This window comes from Anoplopoma fimbria, chromosome 8 (assembly GCF_027596085.1).
Source record: "Anoplopoma fimbria isolate UVic2021 breed Golden Eagle Sablefish chromosome 8, Afim_UVic_2022, whole genome shotgun sequence".
Lineage (NCBI taxonomy): Eukaryota > Metazoa > Chordata > Actinopteri > Perciformes > Anoplopomatidae > Anoplopoma > Anoplopoma fimbria.
The window spans coordinates 10,977,797-11,005,202 of record NC_072456.1 but is presented as its reverse complement, the minus strand read 5'-3'; the positions used below and the strand labels follow the sequence as shown (position 1 = coordinate 11,005,202).

Here is a 27,406-nt window from a genome sequence, read left to right as displayed (position 1 = left end):
TGTGTGTGTGTGTGTGTGTGTGTGTGTGTGTGTGTGTGTGTGTGTGTGTGTGTGTGTGTGTGTGTGTGTGTGTGTGTGTGTGTCCCTAGCCTGACATCATGCCAATGATACCCAGAATTCTTTGCCTCCCTTTCTCTCTGGAGCAACACAAAGCAATCTGTGTTACCATGCCAACTGATCACAGAGCCAGACTCCCAACCCCCTATAATCCTTTTTGGCTGCCCTTCCCTGTTGGCTTTCCGATACCTAAAACAACAAATATATTCAATACATGTCATAAGAGTCCAAGACATTTAAGTGCATTTATGTGCAAACCACAGCTGGCATAGTTTCAAGAAAATGCAGCTTTGAGAGATTCTCAAAAATGTGTCTGCACCAATGGGAAATCAGCACTGTAGTCTGAAACACATGAAATGTGGAGATTCATGGTTTCTGCAACTGAACTGAAGACCCAAAACAGTGCTAGATAAATTATTTTGGACTGTCCTGTGTTCTGATTTGTGCTCCCTTTGTTGAGCTCCATGTCTTATTCAAACTGTAACTACAAATAATATCAACTTACTGTAAGGGCAATGTCATGATGTTACTATCCTCTCTAAAATCCAATTTATTTGGAGAATGGTCAAGTCCAGTGCTCTGCTGTCCTTTCAGTCAGCTGTCTGAGGTGACTATAAAGCTAGTCCTCTTTTTCTCCTCACCCAACACTAAAAATAATTGTATTCTTATAAAATAAAACGCCACTGCAGAGGCCCCCCGTCATGCATCTTTTATTCATAAAGCTGCACTGCATCAAGACAGCAATAATCATTTAGGTCTCAATGCCCCTCTAATATCTGAATGACCCTTTGTCATCATGTTTAGCAGCACACATAAAGAAACATCCACAAAATTCCTCTCTGACAAGGATGCTACCTTGCGGCACATTTTTTCTGTTGCCTAGTGACCATGTTGAGGAATTAGATTTTTTTGCATCAGCTGCTTCTGTAAACAAGGATGATATGCGTCTGTGTAAGGAGTTTTGTCAGGAAACCGTGGCCTCATAAGAAACATGTCGCCCAGTAACAGAACAAACACTTCAATAACCAGACATACGGACACAATGTACAAGTAGATGGGACGGCTGGTTGGCAACAAAGATGTGATGGTGATAAACGTATGTACTGTATGATTATGGTCATGTAGGTGAAATAATTATGAACATAATGAACTTGTGAAGGGCCTATATATGTATGTAAGATTGGTGTTTTCAGTGATCAATGCAATAACGATGTGTGAGAATGTGGGTGTGTGCAAGCCTGTTCTTTCTTTCCACCAGGCCTACATGTAGAACAAACAGGCTTTTACAAACCCCTGCTCATCCTCCCATTCCCCCCAAATAATCCAAACTCCTTCCTTTCCTCTGCAGCTCCTCTCATTTGCTGCTGGAGAGCATCGGTGCCCCCGAGTACCAGTGAGAGTTGCTGTCTGTGACACCGCTCCCTAGAGGAAGCGCTATGAATGGCTGACTGTGGCTGCCACTCACTGCAGGATACACGTGACCGATGGACTCGCTGTGTCGCCCGATGTGGATTTCGTCGTCGTCATCCTCCGTGGTTTTGCGGTAAACCGGGTTGTCGAAGTTCATGCTCTTGGTGTTCTTGCGCCGCCAGTTGCGCCAAACCAGGTATCCGCCGGTGCAGAGCAATCCGATGACCACTGTGGCAAGGATAGGGACTGCATGTGTTTAACACACACAACAACAACAACACACGGCGGGAGCGTTAACACAGCCCAGGGGACACAGAGCAGCGCTTTAAGCAATCACACATTCAAACACACGTCACACACTTTCAGTTCTGTACTGAGGGCTCATTATTATCTGCCTTTTTTTTTTTTTAATCAAAGTTGTATATAATCTAATGAACACCTGTAAAACAGATTCCTAGGGGAATAAATCAAGAGGAAAAAAAATGGTGGACTCCCACACACTGTAATCTAGGAATTAATTTGTGTTCATTTTGTTAAAAAACATTTTTAAACATGTAATTAAAACCAGGACTATAAAGGATACCATTTACAGCACAAACACTTTTGTAGTTATTTCATTTTGTTTGTAATTAATTTAAGGCCCTCAAAGTACACAGAAAGACTGTTCACTCTTTTATATGCAGAGAATGTGCGAAACTTTGCTTGTCACAAGTCAACTTTAATTACTGTTGCTAAACTGCTGTGATCAGCATCTTCTTGCAGAGGACATAAAATCCTTGTGTTTTACATTGGAGGTTGGCCACCAAGCCAGGAAAAAAGACCACCTCTGCTAAAATAGGAGAGTGTTGTGTCTGAAATAGAACGCCACCCTTCAGTGAGGAGCGAAAGGGGGATTTGACACAGCAAATGCCATATATTTAATAGGTGTAGCCATGCTTAGGCATTCTTATAAAAAAATGAATTGATAACAAGAGGAGACAGGATTACCACCTTGGATGTGGGAAACCCTGTATATCCATCTGCTATTTAAATACAAAAACCCAGATAATTTTCAGGTGGTAACTGGTAAAAGCTGAAAACAATGAGCCTTCATATTGTATCCATACATTCCATTGCATTCCTATTAAGTCTCAATCTTACATAATGATCAAAAACAAAACATGAATGCACATGCACAATTCGCAACAATGAATGCCTGCATGCACCATCACACACCACACATCCACACACACAACTACATGCATACACAATAACTGAATCACCATTGAACCTTGTAGTATTCAGGTCCTGAGGCAAGTAATTCTGGGGGGGTTTTCTGTTTTTTTTTTCAATTCAAAAATCAAAGCCCTGCAAGGTTACTTAACTTTCAACACCGCATTATTCTTGGACTACCGTTAGACTATGATTTATATTTTTGCACTAGCCTGCAGACTGCCTGACTCTGGTGTTTTGGGGTGGGGTAATGAAGCAAGAATGGAAAGGGGAAGAGGATGAGAGGTAAAGGGGAATTGGAGGGTTTTTGAGATAGACTCTGTCTCTCTCCTCTCATTACCATATTAGCATGACTGCCTAGCTGCCTTTAAGTACCTGTGTGTGTGTGTGTGCTTGTGTGTGTACTTAATGTATGAGTCTATGTCTGTGCAGAAACCAACAGCCAAACCAGAGATGTGTCAATGAGGAGCGATAAAACAAGTGTGTGTGTGGGTGTGTCTTTGTGTGTGTATGCCCACATCCGTAGATTTGTCTGCGTCCCCTGTGGAAGCCTCATCTAATTGCTCTTTTGTTGGATAGGCACTTGAGATCCCTGTGTGACTGGGCTGGAAACCCCAGATTCTCCTTTGTTCTTCTCTAAATGCTCACTGGTTTAAAAAAAACCATAAAACAGCTTTTGTCTCATTTAGAAAAAATTCACTCTAATTAGGGAGAAGCATAACAGCCTGACTTTGGCTAAATACCGATAATCATTGTTGGGCCGTTACCCCTTGCGGAGCTGTGGGTGGGCGTGGTGCATTAACGGATGTGAGCGGAGAACTGGGGTGCAGAAATCCAGCCCTTGTGGACCTCCAACAATAATTAACGTTTCAAAGCTGCCAAAAAAAACGCAGAATGGGGGGATTTATGGCTGCAAGGACAGAATGAGAAATGGAGTGGAAAGGGTTAACAGTCTCCGGGGGTTGTTTTAATGAGCTGATATCTCAATCATCGCGACTGAAAAGAGAAAAAAAAAATTAGCTTTACAATGTTTTGGAGCTAACATAATTTATCAAAGTATTCAATATTAGGGATGAAAGAGATCTCAATTAGGGACATATGCTGCTACTTTGAGGTCATTTGCACATTCAGCGGATTTCTCGGTTAGGTTATGCATGAAATATTACATATTTCCATAAAATGAGATTAACATTTAAATTAATAGAATATATTGGCTTTACTAAGCTGGTTTGATTGTAAGAAATTGCATTCTCTTATATTAGTTGTATCGTAGTATGGTGGCCTAATAGTGTCTCTTCTACCCTTCATCGACAATAATGTTATTTCCCAGGTCCACATTTCCACTACTACCAAGACAAAAACACATTTAACGCATTATGCCACTTTTCCTCCTATTCACAATCGGATTCCAGCAACCGTGTTACCCGCTGTCAGTCCACTGGGTCAGTCAAATAGGTGGACTGATTGTAGTGTGAGCATACTGTATGATCAGAGTGGGAACATGAGCTTAATGTTATAACAGCTGGTCAAATGTGATGACAAAACATGAACTGAATTTCCCATTTGCTCAGATCTCATTATAAATGACATAATGTGCACATTACAAAGGCTTGGCCATTGCTCGCTGACAAGCTTACTGGCCCATAATGGCTTTTTCTAGCCGTAGGCCAGGAGGCTATTGTTGGATAATCGTACAGCCCACTACAATTTCTCAGTTACTAAATTGTAACTTTGTGCGCCAACATCAGCTGAGACTGACACATGACTTACATGTTCAACATGACACAAATTGTTGCTGTTAAATCTGAAATATACATATTTTTATCACAGAGTATAAACTCACAAACAAACCCAGTCACACACACATGTAGCCTGACAAAATAAAATTACACTTTCACACTCAACATGCAGGACTTGAGCGACAAGCAGAGACGAAGAAGCGAGGAGGGAGAAGCAGGCAGGCAGAAAGCAAAGGCAACACAGCGAAGAAGAAAAGACTACTCACCGATAGGAATGACTATCCCAAGAACAGCTACAGTGATGTTGTTACCTATGAGGTAGTGATCGCTCGCCGCTGAGATGAAGAAGAGAAAGAGAAATAAAACTGAGCAAAAAGTTGCGTTTCCCAACACGCTTCCTAAAAGGCATTGCTAGAGAGAAATACAAGTTTGAAGCATCATGCTGGAAAAAAAGTATTTGCATACTATAAGGGGAGAGATTCAATCTGATTTTTGGACTGCTGACTGCTCTTTTTTAAAAACAGCATGTGTAAATAAAATGCAATGAGATGCATTTCAATACAAGACAAGACAAATGAAATTCAAGGCAGTAAGGCATCAGAATCTTTACGAAAACTAAAATACATCTTCATTTTATGTCACAATGCAACACAGTATTGATTTATCCTAGCCACGCCTTGTATCCCTACTCCCCTTCAGCTCTCGACCCCAACAGGTCGGTGAGCAGCGTGACATTAATCCTGGTCCCAACCCTCCCATTAGCAGCAGGCTAGCCATTAGCCAAAGTGTGATCAGATGGCTTTAATGAAGTCTAGTGAGGAAGATTTCCAAGGAAGAGCCCGGCGCTGTCCCTGCATACTGATTGGCTCATTTAGAAAGAGACTCTGTGTAGCTGTATGCACGGAAAAGTTACAGATGGGATGTTACGGATGGGACATACAATTATGAGATACTTTTCTCTCATAAATGCAAACAATTAGAGGATTAAACTGCATTTAGATGAATGCACACACGCACACACACACACACACACACACACACACACACACACACACGCACACACACACACACAGTAACATCAAGAGGCACAACAGGTGATTCGACTTCCGAGTGAGCAGTGGACCGTCAGAGTCCTGAGTCAGCAGAAGTGGATTGGGCTTTTCTTAAAGTATGAGTGACATCCAATGGGTCCCAAGACTCTAAAAGGTGGATTAATATAATCTTATTAAAGCAGCAGTTATAAAAGAAGCAGTGTTGGAAATTGATGGCAAAGAGAGAGAAAGTGAGAAAGATTAAAAAAAGAAAGAAAAAAAGTCTCAATTTCATTAAGACTATTATTGCTGGAGGGATTTTAAGTTAAAAAAGAATTTACTGTTTGCCTCTATAAAAATGTCCCCATTTATATCCCTATATATTACTCCTTTAAATATTACCCAATCAAATTGTGTAGGTAAACTAGATAACAGATAAAGATAAAAGATAAAGTATAATAATATATATAATAATCTAAATATTAATTGCATACATTGCTTGTCATACCTTGATACAAGATTGTTATGGTTGTGAATGTCTTGCAAGTTTATTGCATTTCAAATTTCATGTTTGCCCTCAAACATGATAGCCATCAAAGGTTCCTCCTGTTAATACTGCCCATTTAAATGTTTTCCTACAATGTACATGTAAGTGATTGGTAACTATATCCACATTCCAAGTGCTCTGTGCAAAAATGTATACCGAGTTCATTTGAAGCTAATATGGAGCTTCAGAAGTCTGAGTTGTTCAAATTAAATTATTGTGTTTCTACAGACAATGTTTTCATGCTGAGCTGCGGTGGAGGGATGGTAACACAAACAGGGAATTTGCTAATTAAAACTTTGAAAAATACTCACTTGATTTGTCTCAGACTGTTGAAGCATTTTATTAACTTCAGATAAAGCTCGGGATGCATTTTTTGCACAGAATGAGGACTGTGGATTTTGTCTGCTTACATTGACAGCACATTAAGAAGGGATCTCCTTAGTTCCAATAGGAACTGCAAGGAAAACCTGTTTCAGTGTTCACATGAGCACCTATCCCTTTTAACAGGGAGATAGCATTTTGTAGTCTTGTCCAATGCAGCAGAAAGATTGATGAATACTGGCATCAAGAGTAAAAGTTAAAATTTGTAAGAGCATAGATGCATTTGGCCTTTGTGTACCAGCTGTGGTTTATATTTTATTCCTGAAACTCCTGGTTCTTCCCCGCTCCACCATGCCAGCTGCAGCGCCGCACATGTGTAACAGCTGATGCCAGCACACTTGACAGTGTGCACTGAGTTGAAAATTATTACACATGGCCCGTGGGTTTGGAGATGCGTCTTGCTCATGCCCCATTTTCTCATCCGTGTCTGCTCCACCTCTCATCTGGAGCACTTGTGGTGTGGTGAGGAGGCTGACAACTTCAGAGACTAGAGGAAACTCGCTTCTTAGTAGCTCTGAAAAAACCAGGCCCCCAAAGTGGTGAGACTAGCTGTGGCAGCCATTCTCTTTAAGTCCCAGAAAATCACTTTCTCTCCTGCCTCTTCTCCATCCCATCTTAATGCTGTTTTACCTCCCAACCGTGTGTCATTCTATAACTCCCATCCTCCCTGTTCAAGTGCTGGATGGTCATGTTCCTGTAAGTGCTCTGTTCATTCTTTTTTCTCTAAGGCCTCCTTATTGCCTCTCAATGTACCTTCTCATTTGACATAATTAGTTTTTACTTCTCACTCTTTATGTCATTCAGTTCCCCATCCTCCCTATGTCTCCAACTCTTCCTCCAACTCTAAACACCACTTTCATCACACTTCCTTTCTCTTTTCCCTCTGTCTAGCTTTTTCAATCTCACTCCTTGCTCTCCTGGTTCCTCAATATAATGAGAAATGTCTCTGATGTAAATGCAATGTTTTCAAATCTAAGCAGCTTGCAATCTTTCTCACTTGCCACCAATCTTCCTTTACTTCTTCTATTCCATCTTTAATTATCCGCTGAGCATTAGGCTATGCCACTCAAGTGTAAGGCATTAGCTAAAGGTTCTTATTGAGTGGGTTAGTATGAATCAGTCAATTTTGGAAGTTGTTTTACTGTTAGTTTTTCATTTTACTCTGAAAAGAGTGATGCAAAAGGCATTGCAGCAAGAAGAATATACAAAAAGAAATGCACACATCCCCATTTCTAGACACTTTTTATCAATCATTTTTTAGATTTTTGTTATTTTCTACTGTTATAAGGAAAAATGACTTGAGGACAATTAGCTGTGCCTGCAGTTTGACAGTTACCACTATATCATGTTGATGTCTATATAGCAAAGTTCAGAATGATTAAACTAAAATATTTCGCTATATCTATCAAGGATTCTTCTCCACTTCCAAATACAATTTAAGTCTTAGCGTGGTTTTGTAAAGCATTGTTTCTGTTTTCTATAATCTGCTGTCATTATTTGAATGGGCCTACAAATTGTAAAGTGTTTTTTTTTTTTTTTTTTTTTTTTTGAGGCCCGGAAAGCTGGAATTGGTGCAAGAACCAGGAACACTGCCAGTCTTAGAAAGCGAGTATGAAAGAGAGGAGCAGAGAGAAAAACAAAGAGAAAGAAAAAGACAAAGAGAGTGAGAGAGGCTGTCAGAAAGTGAGGATGAGTTATGAGAGGTATGAGGTGAGAATGGAGGGGACTGTCGTTTGTTAGCTCTGACAGCTCTGTTACACACTGCTCATGGGGGACCGACAACAAGCAGACAGAGAGATGCGAGTATAGTGTGTATGTGTGTTGAGAGGGAAAAGCGGAGATGGAAAAAGGATGCACAGTAGGGCGACAGATGGTCAGACACAGAAACGAAGGGGGAAGCGAACCCAGAGAGAGGACGAACACTGATGTAAGTAGTGGTTTTCAGCTCCCTGCTGTTTTAATGGCAGGTGGTAGCAGTAGTGGTGGCAGTGGAGCATTGCAATCACGCAAGAACACACACACACTGTATCCATACATACACTTCAAACACACTCACATTCTTATGCACAAACCCTGCTCACCATGATCCTTACCTCTGTGGGAGAGGTTGGCATTGCTCTCTCTCTGAATGCTGTTGGGGGCCCCGGGGCCCAACAGGGGTGTGTGTGTGGATGTGGACGTCTGACGTGTGCTGCTGAAACTGGTCATCTCTGTACTAATGGTAGTGGGGGTCCGAGGCGGCTCTGTAGAGGTTCTTCTGGGGGTCTTAGGAGCGGCAGGTGTCGTCAGGCGTCTGGTTATATGCCTGAGTGTCGTAGCAGCAGAGGTGGTAGTGGAGCTTGTGGTTGAGGTGGTGGTGGTGGAAGGGAGAGCTGAGGTGGTGGTAACAGTTGTGCCAGTTGTTGTGGTTGTTGTAGTTTTTGTAGTGGGAGTTGTGGTGGTGGTGATGGTGGTTGGAGCAGCTGTTGTGGTTCCTCTGGGTCGAACTGCATAAGAGAAACAGGACAATGATCGTAAGGAGTTGGGTTATTACTTGAGGATGTTTACAGCTGGCAAGTATGTCGACAACAAGAATTGTAGTATTTTGGCTTGGTACTTCAATACACAGCAACCATGTGATTCTGTTGAAATTTAAATATTAAATTGTGGCTCTATAGCTAATATGGCTAATGAACCCCTGCTTTGTAGTAGACGGGGAAGGTATCACTTCCCCTTTAACCATCTTTTTAAAAAGTCATATTTGTATTTATGTATTAAATAGGGACAGTATTGATAAACTCTGTAGCAGGTGAATGGTATGATATGATGACACATATGCACAGGTCCCCATTGATACCCTTCTATTTGTGTCATTTGACAACCAAATGACATTATAAAGATTTGTGATAGTGATTTAAAAGGGCTTATCCAAATACATTTCAGAAGGTTTTATGGTAGCTGCAAAACTGATAAGGATTTGCTCCAAAATAGACAGAGAAATAAAGCAGAGAAAAAGAAGAACAAAATAAAAAAGGGGGCATCTTATCCAAATTTAATAAGAGCTCAGCAGAAACATTTGTACTGCATTAGGAAGTCCAAAAATTGTTAGTGCAAACATTGTCTCTCTCTCTCTCTTGCTCTCTGCACACTCAATAGCCATGTTCTCTCTCCTGTCCTTTCTCAGAGGGATTCCCTGAATGGTGGCCTACATACATCATCATCTCTCTTTCTCTGCACCTGTTCAAACATGAAATTCAAAACAGTGCAGGTCTATTAAGGACAACAACTTCATAAATGTGGTGACTGTACAGGCTGGGGACTATATTATTTCGGTGAAATAATGGAGGTGTTCTGGGGAACACAGGTAAGCAGGGAGAATACTTGGCCAGCGTCCAAAGATAGCATTACATTAAGCACAAGTATCAAATTCTCTTTGGCTATTGAATCAATCATAATTAATACAATAGGACAGTAAGATGTATGATGTTCTGCATTGTTGTATGCTGGATTTGGATAAAAGCTGTTATAGTTATGTTATAGGAGCCTGTTCTAATATGATTTAAGTCCAATATAAATATGAATGGGTATGCATATAAAAGCTTCAAATTCCCCGATAGCAACAATACCCTTTTGATATTTGTTTTTGTATGTTATATATTTTGCATTTACTGTGTATTTTACTGACAATAAAAAAAATATATATTCGGTAGATCTCATCAAATTTTACACTTCGGGGTGAAGACAAACATGGGAATACCAGTATGGAAAGCTACAGCTCGAGAAATGAAACCTATAAAGAAATGGGTTGGTCTTGGTCTAGCTGTGGTGAGAGCAGAACTTAAATCACATTTGAAATTACATCCCAAGATTCAATTCATCCTACAAGACCAAAAAAATAACCTACTAGCATTTCCTTCAGCCTGTAATGGCATGGACATTTTTTTGCCATCCATGAATAAGGTTGGATACCACCAAATTACTGAGTTTAAGGGTAAAGATGTATTTAAAGAAAGTTATTAACATTTAATTATGTGTTGGACTCCTCTTAGCAGTGTTGAGAGAGAGAAACCAGTTTAATATCTACATGGCACTCCATCATGTCACTGTGATTGCAGCAATGTAGACTTCACGTGACATTCCTCAGCACAATCCCTTTAATTAAGTGCGGGTTTCAGAGTGTGACCGACTTACCTATAGCACAGCGCCTCATGTCGGGTCCCAGCTCCATGCCATCAGGACAGGCACAGGTGTACTTGGGAGAGTGGTCTGTGATCTGCGGGGCCTTCAGACAGAGGTATTCACAGCCCCCGTTAGGCAGACTGCCCATGTTGCAAGTATCTGGAGCTTGAGGGACACAAGCAGAAATAAAATAAAGGATTAAAAAGAATTTGGGGGAATCTGAGTTTCTTCATTTTTCCTGACAAATAGATGAAATAAATGTAAAAAATATATCATTTTGCTTTACATATTTGCAGTCTTATATCTCTATTGAAAACTGTGCATTGAAAACGGCCAATAACAACATTTTATAATCATTTGGTGTTTTCTCCAAATGTTCTGTAAACTGAAGTCCCATGTCAACTCCGGGTTGATGCACATAGGTTTACATGTAATGTAGACTGGTTTAGAGAAAAAGGCTAAGGCTAAGATAAAGGCCCAATTTCTGTCAGCATCAAAAGCATCAAAGTAATTGTGACCTGATTTTAAGCAGTAAGTGTCTAATCAGTCAAAATACACTTGTACTACGTACTACCTATTAACCTTATTGTGTATCATACTGATTAAGAACATGAAATAGATACTGGGACCACATTTTGCAGTGTTATTTAGGCACCTAACATTTTTTCAGGCCCAGTAAAGAGATGTGTAGGTTAAGGCAGTAATGTCTAAACATTATTTTTTTCAATCTCTGCACTCAAATGAAAAATTTACATGTATTTTCCCAACCCGAGACTCAGCATTATGGAAAAATATTGCTGCTCTTGTCATGTGGGGAAGAACCAGAAATAGGTCAAGTCGCGGTCGGTTCTGCCTCCTGACTTGTGCGTAGTTGTAAAGAGCAGCGCATCAGAGGAATCCTCAGCCATCAGGGGGAAGCAGCAACATCACTCATGACACACAGTGAGATTCTAATAAACTGGGAATAGGTTTGTGCTCGGTGTACGATATCTCAACATATCAAGTATGTCGTATGAACAGCTGTCTAAATGAAACTCTGAATATCTTCACTTCGTGCCTTCATAATTAAAACGAAATGAGGCTCTTTGGGTAAAAGCAAGTCTTTGAAATGCCATGACACATTATGACTACTCATTTAAATTCTATGCTGAGGGAAAAAAGGGGCAGAAAGGTGGATGAGGAGGGTGGAAACAGGAAACAAATCCAAGAGAAGGAAGGGAGAGAAATGAAAACAATAGAAAAATAAATGAAATAATATGACAAGGAGGGTTATAAGGACAGAGTGTAGAGGAAAAATATGTAGAAGACAATAAAGAGAGTGAGATACAACTTTGCAAAATTATGTCATTCTGAATTTGCAATATCTCCACTGCCTCCCTTAGGTCCAGAATAAGAACAAACATAAATAAACTAGGCTTCAAAGCACAGCTGGACGGATAAAAAAATAAAAAATCCCATTTGGGGTTTTGTTTAGATGAACGTATTTTCTGACAGAAAATGATATGAAAAGCAAGAGAGAAAGATAAAACAGTGAAACAAAGAGACATCACAAATTGACTCACTTAAGGTCAAATTGTATTGAGTATTTCACTTATCAGTACGACTAGAATCTTCACAAGGCAGCTACAGTTCATTCAGTTTATCTTCTTCTTTAGCCTAGAAAGGCCTGGTGAGTTTTATGTCTTGCGTTTGTTGTCATTTTGAAAAAAAAAACCAACTTAAAGGGACAGTATGTAAGTTTTAGTGGCATCTAGGGTTATATCAATACTCAATACTCGGTTCTTATACAAGACTCCATTTTCTTTTTATATAAAGAGTTTAAAAAACAAATGAATTAAGAACATGATTAGAAGTTATAATTTAGACATAACTAAATATTGTTTCTAGAGCAGCAACAGTCAAGTCAATATATAAAGTAATTAATATCTCACTGGAAACAAATGAAAAATGTCTATAAAATAAAAAAAAGAACACAGACATCAGACAGTATCAGTCTTTCCTCCTGTGCTTTGTCTTTTGTCCACCTGGGTTCTTTGTCTCAGCCAGCAGAAAGTTTTTGGTCGATCATGCGTGCTTTGCTTGTGCAAACATAGCGGCGGTGGCTGAGACTGCAGACAGAGCCCTAAGCAGAAATGAATTGCTTTTTCTAAGCTGAGGAAAACATAACGATTCTTTGTTTGGGATGATTATACACTGATTAAAACAAAGTTATGAATATTTTATTTGATATATGCCAATAAGCCCCCACCTAATTCCTACACACTGTTCCTTTAATTCTGTGTTATTTGTTTGAGCAGAACACTTGATTTATTGATGAGAGAATGCAATTAGCTCCTCACGGCATTCAGACGAGACTGTTTTGAGTTCTGAATGAGGGAAGAAGACAAAGCATGAAAACACAGACTCCCGCAAGCAAATTGCTTGTACACACTGTCAAATACACACAAACACACACACAAACAAACACACAGATATGCTAAAGTGTTCATTTGAACACTTTGCACTACTACATCAAAACACAACATTTGACACGCACAGCACACACATCAATCTTATCACACATCTCAGGTTACTTGTTTATTATTTCAGCTAGGAAGTGCAAGGTTGAAAGACTTTTTATTTTTGGTTATATTTTGTTGTTTGTTAAAGTAATCATAGTCAACTTACCAACACTGAGCTATCATTCACACACAGGTATTTTAACTTATTCTGTTTGATTACACTTCTGCTCAGGGTGACGTTTGATGTAGCTCGCTGGGAAATATGTGAGGTCTCCAAATTCTAGTATGAGCAAGTATGATCAGAGCCCCTGATGTCATCTTTAGCTCCTCATGTTATCAGTTACCACCGTAGAAACTAAAAAAAACCCCATAAAATATCAAATCATGTTGCTGCATGTCTTACCCTTGGGCTGCCTCTGCTCATGAAACACCACCAGGTCCAGGGGGTTGTTCAGGTGCTCTGCCACCTTTGCCACATCATGTCCCGTCAGTCGGTTGGCACTGTATATTGCTTCATCCTCCAAGTCTGTCCAATATATGCGATCCTGGATAAAAAACAAAAAGAAGAACATACATTTTAGCCACAGAATTATTTACTCTCCTTAATTCATGAACATGAAAGAATAAAGGATCAAGTTTCAAAAGAAAGTCTAGTCTATTCGTCAGTGACAACATTTTATTATATTTAGGGATGTGGATTTACAATTTACTTGACAGAGGAGACTCATTTTAAGGAAATGTTCTATGCCTGTGGTAACTTTTATTAAATTTTAATTGAAGGCAAATTGAAGACTAAAACATAATTTATTGAAGTAGGGTGAAAACATTGAATTTTAATCAAGGAAGTTTAAACGGACTGAATAAGTAATGTTGCGCTATATGAGTGAGCAGTTTTAACTGTATTTTCTGACACAGCATCCAGCACTCAATCCTGACAATCAATTAATGCTTAGCAAATAATACTCTCGGCAATACTTTTTGTCAAAATGTAGTACCCCTCATGCATTGTGAGAGCTAATAATTAAAGATGGTGATAAGTGATTATAATTGTTTTGATGAAAACAAAACATTTCCTCTGATAAAGTTACAGGCATACAGCACTGATGTGGAATTTCAACTAATGAAGAAAGCAGAGGCGGTATTCGTTATTTGTAATTTTTAATCATAATCATAACTGATTGCCAATAGTTGGCATCTTTTGGGATGATTTACAGTGAAGTCAAAATAACCTTTCAGCATATGGTGGATAAATGTAGTTGTGTTTTGGAAGAACGGTTCATCGGTCAGTGTGCGTCACATGAAGAACACAGAAGCGGCAATACCCTTTGTGTTAATTACATAAAAAAATGGTTCACAGCCCAGCTCTACAAAGTAAAGGCCGTCTCTAACCTCTCGTGAATCAATAGCTGTGTGTTTGTGTTGCACTGGGTATGTTATTTACATACTATGCTCTGACTGGACACTTGTGCTGTGACGTAGCAGCTGTACTACACGCAAGGATTTTGTTCATTACTTGAATTACAGTTTGTTTACCCCGAGTACAGAATATATTTATAAATGTCTATTTTTAACATGTTAGGGGTTATTGAAAGTGTTTTAATACGACAATGGCGCCCAAGTTTAGCATTGCAGACCTGTGTCTGTGCCGGAAGAAATCCAGACTCCTTTTGTGGTGAACCTTGAATGGGCACTTACATAATGTTGAGCTTTTCTATACCTCTGTATTGCTGCATAAAATCAGTCACCCATGTACCACAGGGATATCAGAAAACACTAATTTTAAAGACATATGTACAGTAGTAGGTACAGGGACCTGTTGCTGATAATGCAATAACCTGGCATTAAACAGCTACAACACTAGAAAACATCCATGATGAATACTGGCCCGGTAGATGTACACCTTACTGTTTCTCCCTATTGTTAAAGTCCCTTGAGCTGTTTCTTTGTAAATAGAGGAATAAATACTGCCAGCCCTGACCCGTGAGATCACTCTATCATCTTTCACTTTAGCTTTGCTGTTGGATTTCTCTTGCTCTCTCTTACACCTCCTCCCAATTCTCTTTAGTGACACTACATTATAACAGAATACGCTGCACAAGCGGTAATGGCACTTGGTTTCCATGGCAACTGCAGACTTCTCCATCTAAGCAGACACGCATCAATTAAGAAAAACTCAATAAAATGAGAGCATGAGAAAACACACAGGCGTTGAGATCACAGGAAGGGGAAAAAAAATAATTATGAAGAGACAATTCAGGAGGTGAGTGTGAGACAGAAAGTTGAAACAGCAATGATGGTTCATATGGTCATCATGCTAAGGTTGTGTTAACAGTTATCTGGTATTTTTAAAGGGCAACGACCTTGGGGTCCAACCACAGATTTGTCTGGTGGGTGCATAAATGTATTTGTGTATGACTGTGCTGTAATCCACACTCTCCATTTGTGCTTGGTTATCAGCGGACTTGACATTTCTCTCACCTTCTCCTTTTCCATCTTTCACTGAGCTCTCTATCGCTCCATCTCCCCCTCACTCAGATTCAGATAACCTTTACTTATATGACAGTAGTGCTGAAACAATGAAAGACAAATATCAGCCATGTTGATAAAACAATACTCAAATCTATCATTCCATCTCTCCCTTTGCCTTTCTGTCTCTGTGGACGTCTCGGTCTCTGTCAGTCTCTGCCTCGGTTTTTTCTCTTTCAATTTCTCTACTGTCAGTCACCGAACCGACACTTTTTCTCACATCAAAACCTTCAAACTGCAATGCAATACCTGAGAAGGTCATTGCTCTTCATTGTAAGATCAAGGTGAATCTTCCACACACAGAACTTAGACACATGCACACGCAAAAGCTCTCCAGAACACGTTATTGCATCACTTCAGTCCGAGCCGTCTGTGTCTGGAGATGGGACTACATCTAAATGAAGTGATCACAGGGTCGAGGGGAGAACAGCCCTTGATGATTTTGTCATGATTTTGTCCCAGAAGAACCTCCTGACAAATGCTGGGCCCTTTTTGACTGACACATCTGCCTGATGCTCTTCTGGTGCTTCCCTCATACTTAGATGTCATGCCAGGATACTAGAAGTGAAAGCTCGCACAAAGCCAACCCACTCAACTTTTGCAGCCTTTGATCGTTTGGGTTTGATTTGTATTTCTTTGTTGTATCAGCCCAAGTCATGAAAAAATAATGTAGGCATGGTGTTGGAATCACTTGATGTTAGGAAACATTTTTTGTTAATCTCCAGTAAGCTGCAGACGAGTATTAAAGCCTTTTCACACTCATGGTACACCCACACAGGTGTTTCCAGTTATTTGAGCTGATTAAACCTCTTATCCGGACTTGACTGACATTTTCCTCACTATTTTGTTAAAACTTTGGTCACGCACGCTTCAGTCTCAATATTCACTTCAACTGTCGTTTATTTAATTGATTCCTGTGTGACTGATGAATTAAAGAAGATTAAAATGATGAAATCTGAAAACAATTAATTTCAATAGAATCGCCACAATAAAAGAATCCACTCAGGGAGGCGAAATTAGCTTTGATGAACTTTGACAGACAAATTCATGCGTCGAAGCTAATTAGCCATGTAGCAAAAATTCACTTTTATTTAATCTACAGTGACGGAGGAAAAACTGTTCCACAAAAGTGGAATGGGTTTCTGGGAGTTATGAGACATTAATTGATGGTACAAATACAGCTTTTAAATAAACTGTGTGAATTTAGCATATGAGTTTGCCAACTGGCTGTAAGCAAGTTTGCTAGTTTGGAGACTTATATCTTCCCTCTAGAGTAACTTTTTATCAAAAGAACTGGTAAACCGTACACTGGTGAATAAAATGCTATTGTGACGACTAGTGCTAGCCTAGCCTAGTCAGCTAGCAAGCTAACCGTTAGCTTCAACAAGTCTTCCGAGTAGTCATCACGTCTCAAAGTTTCTGGCCCCACCTATTTTCCATGTATGAGCAAATGCCACTTTTTGGCTCGAACTTCACTTTAGTTTTGTTGTAATGGAAGGACAATTGAGTTTGGTAAAGTTGTATAATTCCCAGTATAGCTCCACCCACTTTCAACCTCAGCAGAGGTCTAATCAAATACAGAAAAAGAAAACACCTGTGTGGGTGTACAGGGCCTTTGAAATGTGATTAAATCGTGTTGAGTTTATTGTAAAAGGACAAACTTGAACCACTGTTTTTCTTTCTTGCTTCACTGTGTTTATTTCGACTACCAAACTGATCTCATCTTCTCCTCTACGAGGGGATAAAAAGTAATGAAAGTAATGCAATGATAAGCCCCCCAAAAAAGAAAACATCTCTCTCTGCATGCCTCTGCAATCTACATGTCCTCAGGGCTTGGTGTTGAGGCAGGGGGTGGATACAGACTGGAAGGGGTTTGTATGAGTGTGATTTTGGTGGTGCGGTGTTCAAACTTTGATACAGGAACCCTGTGTCTTTCCTCTGCGGTGTTAAGAAACTTTAGTACATCCTAATTAAAGTGAAGTTTGCAGATGATATGCTCAAGTGGAATGAATTTGACACTCACTGTGTATCATTCAACAACATGAAGGGCTGTGCAGACATAAAACTCACTTTAAAACTCACATTTGTGAAACCTCATATCTTTCACTTGCTCAGCTACTGTATGGGTGTGTATGTATTGAAGAGGAATGCCTTTGAGAGGTGATTTAATCATCATTGCAGCTCTAGTCAGCAGCACAAGGATGCCTGAAAACTTCTGTCTACAATGAACAAAAAGTCAAAAGTATGTATGCACCTACTCGTTTACTTCTACCTTTCTCAGTCAGAATGTGGTCAAAATTGGCTGAAACGATAGAACCATTTTTCATTACATCATCATCCTCATGTCAATAAATGCGGTAAGCAGTCTAACGCAGACCCAGACCTTGAATCAAAAGAGCTCCATTGAGGATCATTTCACAGATACGACACAAACTAAATTACATGGACAAATAAGGTGCAGTGTTTCAGTTCACAACCCGAAACTCCAAAGAAACAAACTTCCCATTATCGGTCTGTTGGGACCAGGACAAAACTGCTTCACTGATAAAGGGTTTTTAATTTGTTCTGTATCATAACCACAACAGAACAAAGACCAGAGGAGCTGATGGCTATTAATCTCCAGGGATGAACTTTCACAGCCTGCCCGAAACATTGGTTTTCTTCCTCTTTTTTAACACATACACACATATCCTTGCGCACATGCAGCCACACTCAGCTGGACATGATGGATGTCCTCTCTTCCCGTTGCTTCTCATCATCTCAGCGTGTGCAGCAAAGAGAGGAATGGAGAGAGCACTTCCTACCGATAGCATTTTAACTCCCTCTTTCTCCTCATCCTCCTCCTCGCACTGCTCTGCTCTCCTGCTTCTCTTTTTCACCTTCCACATCATCTATACTTGACGGGCTCTAACAGACTGACTCAGTCCTGCTTCAATAAATAAACCCAAATTATTTTCATCGATTGCAGTACTCTATTGTGACTCTACACTGCTCATCCTTGAAAAGATGACTCCTTCTGTGTTTATCTTGCTACTAAAACATCTACAGCTCCCATTTGTTCTCAGTCATTCCCTCAGACAAGGTAAAAACAATTAAAAATAACTGCAAAAACTAATAAACCAATGCTTACATTTGGCTCAGCAAAAGAATATAAAAATACACTGCCAAGATGGGAATCAACAAAACAAGATATGAGGAGTTTCACCTATAAAGGAGAGATAAGTAAGGAAATACCTCTTATCTATCTACCTTTGGAGGTCAAATAAAGACGTAAGCATCTTGTTTGCATTTCAGGGAGAGACCTCCGACAAAAACTGCCAAGTGTTTGCAGACAATGGGGTCAGATAGTGGGAAATTTGAAAATAAATATATATTTATGCTGCATTTTTCAGGTTAGCATTCCCTTGTTTTGTTTAAATATTGTGCTTAGCTTCATTTATGCTGTTCAAGCAATGAAACCATTTCGAAAATTTGTTGCAGTTATTTATTCATTGTTTATATTATTAATTACTTTTACTAGCCTGATATTTTCTTGGATTAACAAACATCATGAAAAACAGAAGCAGGACGGCATTAATATATAATATATATTATTTTTGATATATATTATATAAAAATGTATATATTTTTTAAGGCACATACCTTAGTTGTGCTCCTGTATATTTCAAATGCTAAAATGTTAGACTGCTGGTGGAAACCTATAATACCAAAGACTGGATATTTCGCTGATTAGGAGAACCTTTATTAATAAAAAAAAAGGTTAGACCTTTGCAAGAGTGCAGTCAGACTCTGATTTGCATTTCACAACATGCCGGATGAACTAAAAGCAACATTGAAGCAACAGCTACCTCGAAGGAAGGACACCAAGTTAGACATCTGTTGTGCTCTGGAGAATGTGAAAGACTGAAAAGCAGTGCAATGTAAGCTTTCTGTAGTTAATGGGAAGATTTGTTAAAACATGATGTGGTAATCTTTACTTCATTTGCAAACGAATAACAAGCATTCTGTTAATTAAAAGCTACAATTGGTTGGACCAATTCTGTGGCTGTTTTCTGTACCTCGAACACACTGAGGGCGAAGGGGTGTCCCAGGTGTTGATGGGAGGACAGCAGCACTTTGCGGTTGTCCCCATTCAGATCAACACTCGACAGCAGGTGCAGCTTGGAGTCCACCCAGTAGAGACGCCTGTTAGACAAGTCTGAGAAGATGGAGGAGGAGGAGGAGAGAGAGAGAGAACAAGACCAAGGAGGGAGAGATGGAGTGAGAGAGGTCATTCCATGAGAAAAGGCCTAGGGTGAGAGGTATATGAATGTAATGGCTCAGTAGCAACACCATCAATCTTCTTTGACGTGAGGCCCTGCACTGAGAGAACACAGATGTGATTGTAATATTGCCGGTTGACTTCTTTGCGGGGGAAAATATACGTACCCTTGAGCAAATTGATTAGTTTTGCTGGACTTGCGTAAAAGGAACACTTTGCGTTTTTTTAAAATTCTATCACCATGTATTGGTCCCCAATGCTTGTCTGTAGGACAGGTGGTTAACATGAAACTGATTAAATCAAAATAAAACCTTCTCGCTGTTCTTTTTTAAAAGTATTCAATTGTTTTCAATAAGTTCATCCGTTTAAGCTCAGGTGAAACTTGAGCAGAAAAATCTTCTTTTGGAAAACACTAGTTACAATCCAGATTGGCACAATACTGGAAATAAGGAAGTCCAACATTTTTTACTTTAAAAAAGCAATCGTTTTATATTATTAGTTACCTATTAAACTATTATTATTATTACATATAGTGCAATAGGCAAGTCAGCTGACTAAACTTAAACAAAAGATCAGATTCAACATTATCATCTAAAAAGAACAGAAAAAAGCACATCTTTTTTCATTCACAACTTCACCTCTCCTGACTCAGACAATCAACTGTTTTGTTCGCTGCTCTGTATGAAATCAAGCACCGAGGGAAAATAATCCGCCCCTTCTTTCACAGCGGTCTGGCCAACTCTCTCATTTGCCCTACTCTAAAAAATAATTTGTTTTCATACAGATGTAGTGACACCTCAATTCCACAGAGTGTGGCAACTGCGAGACTCTCTTTCTCCTCAGGCAAGGGCAGCTGAGAGAAATTGGCTGGTGCCGTGGAGGGAGATGAAAGGGATGATGGGAGGTATTGACGGCACAGAGCGTCTGGCTTATTAATTCGGCCCGTGTTCGCTGGCTTGATTGATGAGAGCCAGACACAAACTGAGCTATAACAATAAGAGCTACTTACGGGTTGCAGCACCCCCGGACTGTTTTCTTCTCTAAGCCCATGCTGTTTGCCTCTTTCCCTCTCTCCACCTCTGTGGTCGTCTCTTTCTTTTCTTCCTCTCTCTCCAAAAGCAATATCAGCATTATAACTACGTTTATAAAGCTGCTCTCAGAGTGGATTGATTTTACCTTCCCTGTATCATCTTAAGTTTTTTTCTGCCTTCTCCAATGTGCCTTGCATGGTAAAAGTTGAATGTTTTCTGTCCCTTCTTACCCAGTGTGATTCCATTGGGCCACTCGATGTGTTCGGACACCAGAACTTGTCGGTCCACTCCATTCATTCCAGCCTTCTCAATTTTGGCCTGACCTCCCCAGTCTGACCAGTACATAAACCTGCGGAAAGACAAATTCAGTACCAACCAGTTAGAGATAAATGGCTACAATTCAGTAAATGGATGAAATGTGCAATGTCATAGTCAATTTATAGAAGACAACTAATATACGAATCAGTAAATGGATGAAATGTGCAATGTCATAGTCAATTTATAGAAGACAACTAATATACGAATAAATCTAGTGTACTCTATCAGACAATGTCCGTGTCTTAGTCTCTATCTCATTTTCTCTACAAATCAAATTTAACTTCTTAAACAGGCCTTGAGACATTAAAAGATAGTTGATACTGTTCAAAACTGCTGCTACTGGAAACTTGGACCACTTTGGTGTGTGAGTCTGTGTATATGTGTAAAGCTAGGCTTCATTTGGGGCGGCTGTGGCACATGAGGTAGGTGGTTCAAACCCCTCTACCGGCAACATGCCGAGGTGTCCTTGAGCAAGACACCTAACCCCAAGTTGCTCCCGGGCGCTTCATTGCAGCCCACTGCTCCTCCGGGATGGGTTAAATGCAGAGAAATAATTTCCCCATTGTGGGACTAATAAAGGATTGATTATTATTATTATTATTATTATTTGCATGCTTTTCATTATACAGCAGTTAAGCTTTGTAGAGTTGTGAAAGGAGTCCTTTTGGGAACTCAAAGCATCGGAGACAAAGAGAAAGAGGCAGATAGAGTAGACAGGAGTCATGTCGTATCTCCCAATCATTTTTAAGCTGCCTAATCCAAGAGATGGGTGCAGCACTACAAATACTGTTGGTGCGGTGTGGTAAAAGGCTTGTCTAGCCAACTCTCACTCCCGCAGCCTCCATCTTTCCATACCCTTTCCCTCAACTCCTTTGCAATCTCCTTACGATTTGTCCTTTCATCCCAAATCCCCCCACCCTCAAACTTATCCCATTTACCCTTGGTGTGGATCGACTGCAATGGCCCGCGGCTCGCTCAACTCGGTGGCTATCAGCACTTTTCTCTTCCTGCCGTCTGCTGTGGCAACCGAGATGCTCTTGTTGCCAGAGTCGGTCCAGTAGATATTCTTGTGGACCCAGTCGACGGCCAGGCCCTCGGGGGAGTGGAGCGAGTCGATGAGAGTCAGCTGCTGCGATGAGTCACTGGCCTTGTTGATGTAAGCACTGTTGAATGGTAGAAAAGATCGGTGTCAGTCAGCGATGTGGATATCATAAAATATCCAATAATTTAGAAACAAGCGGAAAAAAGGCACTAGTTGCACTTTGCTAGACGTCTGTCAATGCTAGTCTCATTTTCTTGTGAGGAAAGACTTGAGTGTACTACGCCCCTTGGATACCTAGTTGCACATGGTGGGGAAAACGCGTTCTTTACTCTAGATAAGGCCATGTCAGGGGCACTCAAACCTCACACCTCCAAAGCAAAACCCAGGCCTCCCACAAAACATCACCTCCCAGGGAGAAATAGTCTGACTTTTTTCCATCAGCAGCTAACAAAAAACTCTCTGCCTCTTTATCAGTTTTTGGCCGTCTCTCCCTCTGTGTCTTTCTGTCTCTTGTCTTCTCAATCGCACTCCATTTTCCTCTTGCTGTCCATTTTTCCATTTCCAATCTTCTGTCCCCATTTATGCATCTTCATTTTCCTTACTTCCTCAACATCCTCAGATGTATAGCACGTAATTATCTTCACTGCATAAATACAGGGATATAAAACAAGACAATATCAGACAACTTTGTTAGAAGGTTGGGAAATGCAATGTCCCATTTTATACCCTGTAGTCACATTTTGGAAAAACCGTGCCATAATATAGACGAGAAGTACAAAAGGGAGGTGCAGCTTAACTAAAGGCTGGTGAGGTAGTTGGAGCGAAAGATGAGGTGGAGATGGATGAGTGAGGGACTTGGAAGCAGCTTGCGTTGTTAATTGGCTGTGTTACTGTTTTCCACCGCAGACATCTTCATCTGTGGGGGGTGGGGGGAGTAAAGTTAGCCTGCTGCCATCTTGTGATGGATAATCTGAAGCGTTACTCTTGTGTCCCAGGGTTAATAACATGGACCCAACACCTGTCTCCCACACAAAAAAATTAAAATGAGGTCTGGAGCAAGCTGGACGTGGATGAAATCCCAATTGTTAATGGTGCAACAATGGTCTATTTATTCATATTTGTATTACAACTAATAGTCAATGACATTCCTTGTTCAATATAATAATCACATCATAATCTCTTTTTGACCTAGCGTACAGATTCTTGTACGCTAGGTCATGCATATCATGCATCGAATATAATAATTTATATAATGAGTATTGTATTATTTATAACATCCTTGTTTTTAGTTACAGTAACTCAGATAAACTGGGACGAACAGGTCAGAGGGATGAATAGAGGGCAGACTGGAGTAAGAAAATAAAAGGCAGGGACAGATGAGTCAGAGACACTGAGCAGATTGCATCTTTAATTGGCTATATTATTGTTTGCAACAGACATCTCCATCACAGGGAGGAGTAAGCAAGTCATCGACCCGTAGCTTGCTAATCACTATGAATTAGTCTGGAAAACCACACCGTCACAGTGAGGGACAATGAGGATGAATCACTTTTAAATACACAGCTATTTCTATTCGCTAAAATGCTCCTTATCAAAAGAAAAAGTACTGCACTGGAAAGTAAGTAATGCTTGGGTAAGAGGTGCGATCAATCACGTCTGTAGCATTAAGATTCAAGGTGTGCAGCTATTTGAAACAGCAAAGCATTCATGACACATTATATATAGGAAACAAAGTAATTAAGATGAGCAAGGAATACCCACAGTCAACTCAGAAGCGGCTGCAGCATTTGCTAAGAGAATTAAGCACAATGTTCTTCACAAAGATACTATGATTTCGAAGTTTGTCATTTCTGTCAACCTGAACCGCCGCATCACTGTCATCCATGCTTCTCACTATTTTTCTTGCCACTTTTCTTTTGCTATCTTTCATGAATGTATCTTGGTAGCAAGTTGGCTGCAGAATGGAAGAAGACGTCTTCACCATTCTTAATCCTGCCGACAAAGCTCTGATTGGTCAATTGTCAACCTTGAAATTGTCAATGAGCACCAGACCTATGCCAATCTCTAAACAAATCAGAAATTTGGGACGGCAATTTTAAGCTCTGGAACCAGGAAGGGTGAATAGAGGAAAAGGGTGGAAAACTGTAAATGCCCTTTTAGATCTTGTAACATGGCTGTTGCATTGTGTCTTTAAGAAGGCCATGGAATTAAATCTATGAACAATCTAAAGAAGCAGCAGATTATCTTGAAGGTACTTAGGTATACTGAGAGCTTTGGAACTAATTACAGTCCTTAAGAAGCAAAAATATCTATTTTTTCAAAGGATGAAAGGGAGGCAAACATAACCAAGAACAACCAAGATTCAGCTGTACGAATCCACTTGTTGCTGGCTATGTAAAGTGTCTTAGTGTGTGTGTTTATTTTGCTGCTTCCAAAGACGAGTTCATCATCATGAATGAGTTCATTTGTCCTTTCTCTGTCAGAAGCCCTTGAGTAAATCTCTGTGTTCGTGTGGAAGTGGCTGATGTATGTGTGTGCGTATGCAGATGAGTAATGGTGGTGATTATTGAGGCAGTGAAATTAGAGAGAGCATATGGCTCAGCTGAGATGATAGAAAGCCCCTCCCACTACCTGCCAGCCATAGGGATGAAACACACACACACACACACACACACACACACACACACACACACACACACACACACACACACACACACACACACACACACACACACACACACACACACACACACACACACACACACACACACACACACACAGCCCCCAGGTGTACCTGTCTCACTACCAGAATCATGACAAGTTGAAGCAGACCAGATGGATGTATAGTGGAGGAACAGGGTGACAGAATGGCTGAAGAACAAGGAAAGGGCGTTCGCTAAACTCTCAAAGTCCTGATTCTGCACAATGACATTTATGGTTTTATGTAAGTTTTATGTCCCAAAAAATACTTATGTTTTCACTTTTGACATGTTGTTTACATGTCTAACCTGCGTCAAATGTAATGGCAGACAAATCACCCAAATCACATGTATTTTCGTCCTATGTGTGTGTGTGTGTGTGTATACCTGTATATTTTACGATGATATAGATCACACCAGAACATCTTGTTGGTAGACACGTCTACATCCAGGGCCACTGCGTTCTTCAGCGTGGGAACCACCTGTGTGTATTCACTCTTCAGCAGGTCAATGCGACGGATCTCATGGCGGTTGGTGAACATCAGGTACGGACTCTTTCCTGATGGAGAGGGAAATACATTCGCGTCACGATCATGTATGAGCATGTCTCCTGAAGAGCCATTTGCTGCATTTCATTTACAACTTGACATGAGCGAAATTGGACAGATTGGCCACAAATTCCAGGAGATGTGTTGATAGCATTGGGTGCCATTAACTTCTATTGCAACCCCAAAAGAGATTACATTTTACATTCCCCACCCACTCTTTACTAGACATGGGCCAATCATAAGTGTGCTAGTGTATATGTGACAAGGAAAAATTTGCTGATCTTGAAAATGATACATATATTGTAGCACACATCCCAAACCTGTATTTGAAAGGTGAACCTGCATATTTGCATCTTGTAATGCAATGCGCACTGTTCCTGACAAGGTCACATTGTGCTGCTCACAGGCGGTACAGTGTGCTGTCATCTGTTACCATGTCAACAAGCCCGGAAAATTGATATACATTTTTTTTTTAAACAGTGATAGTGACATGACATATCACTTGAACATTGACCATGGCAACTCCTGCACTTGGATCCATTATTCAACAGATTTTGAATCTAGTTCAACTGACTATCCCATGACAATTGTCCCCCTATTTTATGTTGTTGGCAATATATGAATTGGCCTTGTTTTTGTTGAATACACAGTAGCGTCAAAATGTTGGTCTGTTTGTCCTATTTAAAGGTAAAAATCATTCAGGGTGCTCCAGTCCTTTTTTTGCCCTTCATATGTAGGTCAGCAGTTCTGTCAAAAACCTACACATAAGGTTACAACAAACATACCATGGGTGGTGCTGAGGGTTGATTTTTATCACCAAGAGGGAACATAATGTAAGATAACAAAGGTCTTGTGAAGTGAGCTTAAATAAATCATCCAAATAAATCCTATTAAAAGAAAAAATGAATAACATTCTTCTGCACACACGCACAGATATTATTTGACACAACATAATGCTGTTCACTTAATTATTCACACAATTATGCGCTTCAGAAAGGTAACACATAGATTATGCAAGGTGGCGAGGAGCCTTTAACAGGACACATCTATTTAAAGAGTCTTTGAGTGTGTGTATATGAGTTTGTCCTGTTGCTGGATTAAGTAATGAAGCACAATGTGGAGGTGGATAAAGTAGACCAAAAGCTAGGGATGACACATCATTCTATTTTTAGTACAGCTTGTCAAAAGTGTGTTTCTGGGTTCTCTTCAGCAGTACGTGCTGTTGGCTGGCACGTTAGTTACCTGGGGCAGATTTTTCAGCAGGCTGAAGGTGAGCATTAGTCAAGCATTTGAATAATTGTCATGCAGTTGACAAGGTCAACTTCCTTTTTATTTCACACAGATACAAATATATATACATACAATTAATTTGTATGTAGACCTGCATACAGTGGAGTCACCCCACACAAAACTGTACACATGCTCACAAGTCCATCAAATTTACTTCTAAACCATCAATATCATTCATCATACTGTATTCCAATTGTTTTGCTTTACTTTAGCTCAACAGCATGGCTTTGCCTCAGAATTCTGTCTGTCTGCATCATGCTTCCCTCTCTGTCTTTATCTTTTGCTTTCTTTCACACAAATATCCATCCATCTCATTTTATTGCTTCTTTCTATCAGCTTCACTTCTCTTTCCTATCTGTCAAGTTACTCTCCACTCCACACTGTCCAGTAAAGCAAAAATGCCACGTAACGAGACAAAGTTGGGCAACAGTCACACTGACATACACACACACACACACACAAACTCATACTTTCCCTCAATAGGTTTCCTTAGCCTTGGTTTAATACGGGCTACTGCACAGGGAGAAAATATTACATTTCTACTACTGTTTGGATTCAATCATTTTCCTCTGACTACTAGGTTCGAAACCATCAATTTCACCTGCTGCGCGAGAGAGAGAGAGAGAGAGAGAGAGGGAGAGAGAGAGAGAAAGGA

General features: G+C 40.1%; 1 protein-coding gene across 1 annotated transcript in view; it reads right to left on the bottom strand.

Annotated features, from left to right (window-relative positions):
* Positions 1-756: 756 nt before the first annotated feature.
* The window catches only part of lrp8 (low density lipoprotein receptor-related protein 8, apolipoprotein e receptor), a 152,192-nt gene continuing 125,542 nt past the window's right edge, over positions 757-27,406 (bottom strand). The window contains exons 10-18 of the mRNA XM_054602128.1: positions 25,301-25,472; positions 22,111-22,335; positions 21,085-21,203; positions 19,621-19,760; positions 13,440-13,581; positions 10,548-10,700; positions 8,471-8,863; positions 4,685-4,753; positions 757-1,695 (exon numbers count right to left, since the gene is read on the bottom strand). Of these exons, the coding sequence (XP_054458103.1) occupies positions 1,412-1,695; positions 4,685-4,753; positions 8,471-8,863; positions 10,548-10,700; positions 13,440-13,581; positions 19,621-19,760; positions 21,085-21,203; positions 22,111-22,335; positions 25,301-25,472 (1,697 nt within the window). The 3' untranslated portion in view covers positions 757-1,411. The remainder of the gene's footprint in view (positions 1,696-4,684; positions 4,754-8,470; positions 8,864-10,547; positions 10,701-13,439; positions 13,582-19,620; positions 19,761-21,084; positions 21,204-22,110; positions 22,336-25,300; positions 25,473-27,406) is intronic.